This window comes from Arachis duranensis, chromosome 9 (assembly GCF_000817695.3).
Source record: "Arachis duranensis cultivar V14167 chromosome 9, aradu.V14167.gnm2.J7QH, whole genome shotgun sequence".
NCBI classification, from domain to species: domain Eukaryota; kingdom Viridiplantae; phylum Streptophyta; class Magnoliopsida; order Fabales; family Fabaceae; genus Arachis; species Arachis duranensis.
In genome coordinates, this window is record NC_029780.3 from 9,136,313 (window position 1) to 9,145,349 (window position 9,037).

The following is a 9,037-nucleotide window of genomic DNA, read 5'->3' on the forward strand; positions in this document are numbered from 1 at the left end:
TTGGATCAAATTACAAAAATAGTTAAAAGATGTGTATGAAATATACTATATAATATCTTGGATCCTTGTTGCAAAATACGAAAGAACTATTCACATAATGTTTGCTAATCTGGTATTAATAAAAGATAACTTCTTCCTGTAATGGATTCTTTTTTACAAAATTTTTTGTCACAAATTTTTTTATACAAATAATATATTTTTTGTTGTTAAAAATAATTAATTTATATTAACTCATATAAGGTATGAAGAGTATATCGAAACGAAAGAAAAACAAAGAACTTGAGATGATCACTTTAAAGCAAATGAGCAAAATTCATTTCAATTCAAACTTTTTAGTTCTTCTTAGGATTCTTTGACTAATATCTATAGTGTGAGATTGATAAAGTGGCATTTGAAATGTGTGCAGGAATTGAACTACAAATTCGTTTTGCCTACTATTTTTCACAGATATATTAAACTATTGTGTGCATCTAATAGTAAAATGAGATAAGGTTATTACAAAACCTCTAATTTGTTAACACTCATATTTTGAAACTAAAATATATCTATAAGTTTAAATACTTTTCTGAGATCTTTGAGTGACGTATATTTTATTTTTAGGATGTAAAAATCAATTTTTATTTAGTATTTTTTAAGGTGAATAAACAACTTAAAATTTCGTTCTAGAATATCTTTATATTTTTTATACCCTTCTAAATTCTTATATATTTTAAATTTGCAATAAATTTCTTAAAGAAATATTCTCTAATACTTCAAAAATTGAACAAATCAATAAAAATAAATTAATAAAATTGTAAATTGTATTTATTATTTAATAATCAAATTTCAATTCAAAATATGAAAATATAGAGGTAACGTCTTTTAAAATCATTTTGTCAAAAAGTTTCACTATTTTGGAAAACTTAGCCAAAATGATATTACTCAATTAGAATATTTCTTTAGAATGATAAACCTATATGTGTATAAGGCTGGATTTTTAATTTACACTTAATGAAATTTCGCTGACCATTAAAAAAACGAAGGGATTTGAACCGTTCAATTTTTTTCTTTATATTTCATTTTTGTATTTTAATTAGTTTTTTTATGTTTTATTTATTATCCATTATATTATCACTAATCTTACGTTCAAATGACACTTTCTCATAATATAATTGAATTAAAATCTTTCTTTTTAAAATCAAGGTCTTTTTTTCGTACTCTTTGTTTTATCTCTCTTCTTCCTCTATTTATTACTCAATATAATATATTATTACTAACTACTAACCAATTTAACAATCAAAATACGGTTATGTAATATTTTTTATATTTAAATTAAAATTTATTATATATTATTAATTTAACAATTAAAATATATCATATTTTATTCTATATTATTATAATTAAAATATTTTTTTATTTTTCAAGTCATTCTATTTCTCTTGACTTTTTAATCTATATATATCATCATTTTAAAATGTATTACCAAAAAACTACTCTTTTCAAATTATTTATTTATGTGTTACTATTTTGTTACGGTGACACCTAATTTTGTTCATTTGATACAATTTTTAATATTTATTATAAGAACGTTAGATTTATTTGATAATAAAAATTAAATATTAAAATGTAATTTATTTTAAAAAATTTATAATTTTGTAATATTATTACAGAAAAATTACTAACATTGATAAAAAAATAAGTATCAATATAATCAATATTTAAAGAAGACTGACTTTATATTTAAAGTTATTTTAGAAATAAATGAAGATTATGTGTTATTCACTGTTATGATTAGTTTGTGTATTTCTCTATAAATTTCAGATAATTAGTAAATAGTTAATTAATAAATTAATTATTAATAAATAAAAATAAAAAATTAAATTTTATAATTTAATGAACTAAAAATAATTAAAATATAAACTTTGACAAATTAGATTAATGGATTGAATTGATTGGACCAGACCTAAATCGACCCAAAGCCCAACCCATAAAATACCATATGAAGCCTTCTCTTTCATTTTTCATCAAAGAGATGCGTTGAATGAGAGAAGAGCTTCAACAAAAACACCGAAATCTTCGTTTTAATTTTAATTTCATGTAACTTTTGATTCGGAGTTCCAATAGCGGTCACGTGTTCGTCTCGGAATTCTCTTGAATTTTATTTGAAAAAAGTGGTAAGAAATTATCATTTTTCTCCATATCTCCTTCTCCTCAATTTCGAAATTTTAGGGTTTGGGTATTGAGGAATTAAATGATTTTGATGGTTTAGGTGAACTCTAGCAGCGGATAATCATTGAGTTTTGTCCAATTGATCCATGGATAAGATAAAAAACTGTTAAACCCTTGTGAATCATTGAATTAGTGAACTCTATGATGATTATAGTGATATTGTATGAAATAGATTGTGTTTTGGTTAATTTGGAGTTCAATCGGGGCAGTTTGGAACAAAATCCGAGTAATTAAGTTTGAGGAATTGACGTTTAGAGACTTGGAGCTTGTGAAAGGATAGATTTTTGAGGTGTTCTGAGCTTAGAAGGAAATCGGCAAAGGTATGGTTTTAGTTTCTCATAGTTATAATGTTTAATGTCACGTGAAAACTTAGGCTAGAAGACCTTAAGATAGGAATGAACTAAATGAATTATTGATGGATTGTGTAAATGATTTATGATAAGTGATTCGATTTTGTGAACGGTTTGTTATTGGAGTTGTTTGGTTTTGGAAAAAGATTTAATACTTAAAATTAGTGTGATTTTGAAATAATTTGATACTGAAAATATTTTGAGTAATTGAGAGGTGTTTGGTTTGGTGGTTGGGACCCTTGAAGGGTGGCAGAAGTCCGAGTTTTAGAGGAGGTGTTGTCGAAGTTTTTATGGAAATTGGAGGTTTTGTTTGAAGTGGTTATTTAGAAGATTTGGGTTTAAAGATTTTATAATTTGATTTTGAGTTATTAAGAAAAGACTTACGTTTTGAGTTTGTTTCATTTAGAAAAGAATAAATTATTTTTTGAGTATGAATTGTTGAATAAGAAGCAAATGATGAAGATAATGATAATAGTAATAAAATGTGGCTGAGATGAGGTGTGTTTGATGATGAGATTCATTATGAGGAAGAAGAATGATGAGAACTGAGGTTGATTATGAAATTAAATGAATATGAATGAATTGTAATGATAATGAGAATGAATTTCTGAATGTGACTTCGGGTAAGATGCAGTAGTATTATCCACTTGTTCCGGGTAAGAGTCGATAAGTTGGGTAAGATACAATGGTGTTATCCACTTGCTCCGGCAGAGTTTGAGACTTCGAGTAAGATGCAAGGGTTGAGTTCTGTCGCCGCTTGCTCCGAGTTGAGAAGTGTAACACCACCTGGGTAAGAGGCAAGGGTGACCTTGTCCTCTACTTCGGGTACGCGAGTAAGATGCAAGGGTTGCGGCGTTGTCCCACTTGCTCCGTGTTTGGTGTTCTGTCTAGGATTAACTACCAGGACATGTCGGGTTTGACTATATAACCGACAGATGAGACTCATCAGCCATAGGGGAGGCATACATCATATGCATTTGTTTGCTTTGTTTAAGTTTGCATTACTTGGATTTGCCTATTTAAATTACCATGTCTACTTGCTATATGTTTTATTTGCTATAACTGTATTCTATTTGTGTTTTTCTTGCCTGTATTGTTTGTCTGTGCATCTAAGAGATCTCTTGTCTGGTGGAGGAGTGACGAGGGTTGTTCCACCAATGATTCGGAGGGTTGAAGGAGATAGAAAGTGAAGTGTTAAGTTAAAGTTAGTTTTAGAACTTGAATACCTTATATAATTTACCTAATTTCTGGTTTAGTTGGGTCTTTAGGCTGAAATCTGAGTGTCAAAATTCTAATAATGCCTCTAGCTTTTTCGAAGCCTTTTATATTAACTATGCGGGCACCTTTACCATGCTGAGAACCTCCGGTTCTCATTCCATATATATTCTGTTGTTTTTCAGATGCAGGTTGAGAGGTACCTCCTTGAGCATCTGGAAACCCTCCTTACAAGCAAAGAACTATCTTTTGGACTGTCATATTTTGTTTTAGGCTATGTATATATGTTTACAGAATCTCTGCATGTATATTTTATGTTTTGTCCCTCCTAGAGGTTGACTTGGAGATACATGTGTTTATTTTGTAATTTAAGTTTTATTTTGAGTTATATATATTTATATACTCTGGCCCGCAGATCAAGTCTGGAGCTTGATATCTGTGTTTTGGAACTCTGATACATTACGTTTTTCAGCTTTTTTTTATCTTGTCCATTTTATTTACGCTTATACGTACGAGTGTGATACAATTTTCTGTTTTCGCTTTTGATTAGCTTATTCTTCAAGGTTTCTCGTTTAAAAATTATTTTCAACTATATTTATTTCAAGTCTTTTCTTTTAGAGGTCGTAATACCTTCCTACCTTTACTTTACAACTTAAGCATAAGACTCTGTGTGGTAAAATGATACACTCTCTAATATAGAATTTATTTTTTTAATTGTACCTAACTAACTAACTAACTAACTATATATATATATATATGTTATTAGATTTGAGTGTAATAAAATTTATAAAATTTGATAATCCAATTTATGGACGTGTGAAATTCTAGGCTGATTTTTTATATGATTTAGTGGTGTGAGTTATGCTGCGTTATGATCATTAGGAGGAAATTACACTGTTATGACTGCGTTGTTTCTTTGGAATTTGGGGGAAGAAATCGGTGGGTCCAATTTCAAGCAGAGAGAGGAAGGAACACAAATCGAACCCACCGATTTGTGTGAGAGAGAGATTCAATTGGCATCAAATCAGTGCCACCGATTTATGGGAGCCCAATTTCATAAAACGGAGAGTGCAGCAATCGGTGCCACCGATTTCGGGTGGCCGAAAATTTTTTTTAATGCGGCAATGCACCAGTCGGACCGAGCGATTTGTATGGCACGTGGTCGGTCCGTCCGATTTGCCTGTAACTGCATATATAAAAGGGAAAAAATCACAGAAGCCTCATTTCTTCCTCACCAATCTCAGCTGATCTTCTTCCTCTTCTCTCATTATTCTCCTTCATTCTTGTAGAATAGATTTCAGTGAGTGTAAGAATAGGCAAGTACACATACTGATATAGATGATAGAGTTGTGTTGAAAATTTATTATTATGGGCAGATTTTGTTGCAAACATATGAAGGAGTTCAATTTGTGTGTGAAAATCCGTTAGATGTTGTTATTTCGTTCACATTATCATTTGAGGAATTGAAAGGTGTGATTTGTGAGAAGATAGATTCTCAAAGATCTAGAAGAGTATCGTGTATTTTGTATATGTATCCTTTATCTGTGTTCGGTGGGTTTGTTCAATTTCAGACCAAGTACGTGACGGATGAAGCGAGTATGCATGAAATGTTTTCAATGTATATGAAAAATTGCCACCGAATGTCGTGCATCGAGTTGTATGTTGAGTTTGAGCAATCTGATGCCGACCGTAACATTGAATTGGAAGATTATAATAGTGAAAGCGAGGATGAATTTAAAAGTAACTATGAGATCGTTGGTCCAGGTGAAGACGAAGATGAAGCTGGCAGCGCCATGAACGCATATGTGGCAGAAGTTGCAAATGCACTAGCAAACCCGCATCCATTTCAGGAGCCTTCTTTCATGCGGTCATTGGATTTGGAGGCTATGCACGCACCGGAGTTTTCGCAATATGTAAATGCAGGTGCGTAAAGTAAGACAGCTATGTGAAACTCTGTAGTAGCTGATCAATAAGTCAGATGAGTAATATATGTGATATGTGGATAGTCATTTGTGACCATAGCATTTGATTTTTTTATTAATTAATAGTTCTTTGTTATGGATTATATTTAGTTGTTCTTTACGTAGATAGAATAGCGAAAAAAAAAGACTATTATGATCTTACATGGTAAAGTGTGTTTATTAATTGAGTTGTAATAAATGATTTATTACTGAGTACATAATATAGGATTTATTTCTTTTGATGTATGCAGCGCTTCCTGTTGTGGCGGATGGTGAATTCACAGTGGGGATGGAATTCAGTTCAAGGAAGACAGTAATCAAGGCGATGAAAGATTATATATCAATCTACTCTATTCTAATCTAATATGTACAGATCTCATCCCTTCTCCTTCTTCATTACATTCATTCATTCTTTTATTATTTTATTTTAACCAATAACCATTAAAAACAAACCCAACTCTTCCGTAGAGCACCATATCATACATACATACATGATTAATTCCTATTTTAATTTCTATTTCTAACCACCTAACAATAAAATCATACACACATACATGATTAATCTCTACTTAGTGCCATTATAATATATATTGCTAATAAAATTTAATATTATCACTATTAATATTATTAAATCAGATTATTAAAAAATAAAAATTTACATAATTTGGATGTCCAAAATAATTAACAATATGAAGCTCTGGTTGATTTACTTTTTTAATTTTTGGTCTCTTTGACATTTTTTTTAATTTTTTTGAAAGCTTGTTGTGGTCCAACAATAGTGATAAATGAATAAAGTGGTGGGGTTGAAAGTGTGAAGCAGAGAGAGAGAGAGAGAGAGATACGCGAGAGTGAAAAGTAAAAAACTGGAAAGGGAAAAACAATGCTCTTTTGAATGAGGGAGTCATGGGCCAATTGAGCAATCTGCATGCGTGTGATGCGTGGACAGGGAGTGGCACCGATTGGTGCACCTACCGAACCCTGAAATCGATCCGTCCGATTGCTGTCCACCAAATCGATCCGTCCGATTTCTATTACACATCCGTGAAATACCATAAACCCCCATATCGCTAAACCCCTCCATATCAAAATTAAAAAACTCGAAATTCTAAGATACACAAGTTAAAAAGTGATTCGTAAAGATAAATTTTTTTATTCCACCTTTAGACAAATCTGTGGATTAGATTTTATTCCACCTTCTGGTATATTTCTTTAGTTACAGCATATTGTACACTCTTCCAACGAGATGCAACAAACAAAACAAGTTTTTTTAATACTTCCTCCCGAACCCGGCATATAAACGGGTCGTTTCAATCCATCTAACCCAACATTTGATTCTGATTTTTCTTCTTTATACACTGCAAGTATACAATATTTTTTGGAAAGTTATTCACAACAGTATTAATTTAACAAATAATTAGGATTTTAAATTAAATTATCGATATTTAAATACTGTTATCAAGAATCAATTAATTCATCAGGTCAATTCAATTGATGTTTTATTAAAAACAATGTCAAATAAACGCAAAAAATTAGATAATAATAAATTAACGACTCAAATAAAATATATATTAAAAATAAATTAAATAATATATATATTTATATACAAATATATAATAGTTAATTTTTATTTAAAAAATTGAAATGGTTGAATAAAATATTCTTTCTTTTTCTCTGAAACTCGAATTCAATATATCAAAATAGTTATTGTCACTCAAATTAATCTTCTGTTAAAATCATAATTTTGCATGGAATCATGGGGCACAGAAATAAAAAAGAAGAAAAAGTGCCGTCTAGAGAAGCATGGAAGCAGGCATACCTTCACTTGACGCATGAGTGGTGTGGCCTCCAACTGATGTATCCTTCTCAATCACACCCTCTGTAATATCGCTACTAGCTACTAATTAATTATGAAGGTGATTTTTTTAATTCAACATAAATATTTTAGAGCAATTATATAATGTAGTATACTGATAGCCACTAATAGCATGTCTATTAAATATGTGTAAAAAAATTTCTTTAGAAAGTCAAATGGAGTATTTGTACAATGTGTACAATGAACTATTTATTTGGTCTAATATGAGTTAAAAAATAAACATTCAGAATAAAATACTATTAATTTTTTAAACACAATACACCTATACTATCCAGAATAACCATCCGGCTACCAGGGATAATAAACATTTAATATCTTAGTGAATTGAACATCTCTAAATACCCGTTGTACATATACTTCATTGACTCCTTATACTTTCTCGTGTAAAAATAATAAAGATTGAAATAAATAAGATGATAACTGATTTATACTTTAACTAAAATCTGAAAATAATAATTTTGTAAAATTATATATAATAAAGAGTATTTAAAAACAAAAAATAGACGCCAATTTTTTAAATATTTTTATTGTATATAGTATGGATAAATATTTTTTATAGGGTGCTATATTATTTTTTTCATCTTCATTTTCAATCAAGTGCATAGAGGATTTAGAGGGTAAAAAAAAGAGAGGCAAAAAGATGTCATTGCAAAAGAAAATGGATTAGGATAAAAGAAAATAATAACAACACACGTGATTAGGGATTTCTTAGTTATTTACTATAGAAAATGGATTAGGAAAAAAAATAACAAACTAACAATCATTATAAAATATTGATTATCCAAAAATTTATGAGAATAACATAAAGCAATGCGTATATTGATCACCTGCGTTATAGTTAGAGAAAGTTTGTGGAAAGTCTCTGGCAGCTACCTTTGATGGAACCATAACAGCCATAGCTAAGAGTCCACTAATGATTATTGCATATTTTAAAGCCATTTTTTGGTGGATGAACTAAAATTAGATGAAGAAATATGTGACAATGATCAGGAGAATGTTAGTTTATATACACGGAAAGATAGAGCATCATTATATATATATAGAAAAGATAATCAAGAGTAAATACTAATAATAACTAGTCAAATTTGTAATTAATATACTGATAAGTTAAATTATAAGATAAACATTGACGAGAATAGTCAAATTCGTAATTAATATAGATAAAATAAAGATAAAAAGCAATTTTGTATTAAATGATAATATAATATAGATAAGTAAATTAAAATTCTCTGTTAGATGACATTCGAAGTATTTTTTTTTAAATACTCTCATGGAGAAAGTATATCTAAATATATTTTTGTGGATCATTTTAATCTGTAGTATTAATGTACAATTTTTTCTTGAATATAAAACAAAAAATAAAAGGTCCATTTATAATAATAAAAAAATGTGGAAAGAACTAATCAAACAAATAAAAGTCTAATTTATTT

General features: G+C 29.3%; 1 protein-coding gene across 3 annotated transcripts; it reads right to left on the reverse strand.

Moving 5' to 3' along the window:
• Positions 1–6,894: 6,894 nt before the first annotated feature.
• On the reverse strand, positions 6,895–8,592 carry LOC110275532 (uncharacterized). Of its 3 annotated transcripts, none has more exons than XM_021131705.2 (3): positions 8,435–8,592; positions 7,551–7,610; positions 6,895–7,089 (listed from the first exon to the last, which is right to left on the reverse strand). In XM_021131705.2, exons 1-3 carry the CDS (start codon positions 8,544–8,546, stop codon positions 6,944–6,946), a joined length of 318 nt encoding a protein of 105 aa, XP_020987364.1. In that variant the 5' UTR covers positions 8,547–8,592; the 3' UTR covers positions 6,895–6,943. The 3 variants fall into 3 exon arrangements, with proteins under 3 accessions (XP_020987364.1, XP_052109656.1, XP_052109655.1); XM_052253696.1 differs by having other exon boundaries at positions 7,551–7,628; XM_052253695.1 differs by having other exon boundaries at positions 7,551–7,631.
• Between the last annotated feature and the right edge of the window lie 445 nt (positions 8,593–9,037).

Coding starts and splice junctions, on each gene's coding strand:
- LOC110275532 (XM_052253695.1), bottom strand. CDS start 8,546: ATGGCTTTAAAATATGCAATAATCATTAGTGGACTCTTAGCTATGGCT. Junction 7,632..8,434: donor TTTCTCTAACTATAACGCAG/GTGATCAATATA, acceptor ATAATTAATTAG/TAGCTAGTAGCGATATTACA. Junction 7,090..7,550: donor CACTCATGCGTCAAGTGAAG/GTATGCCTGCTT, acceptor GTATACTTGCAG/TGTATAAAGAAGAAAAATCA.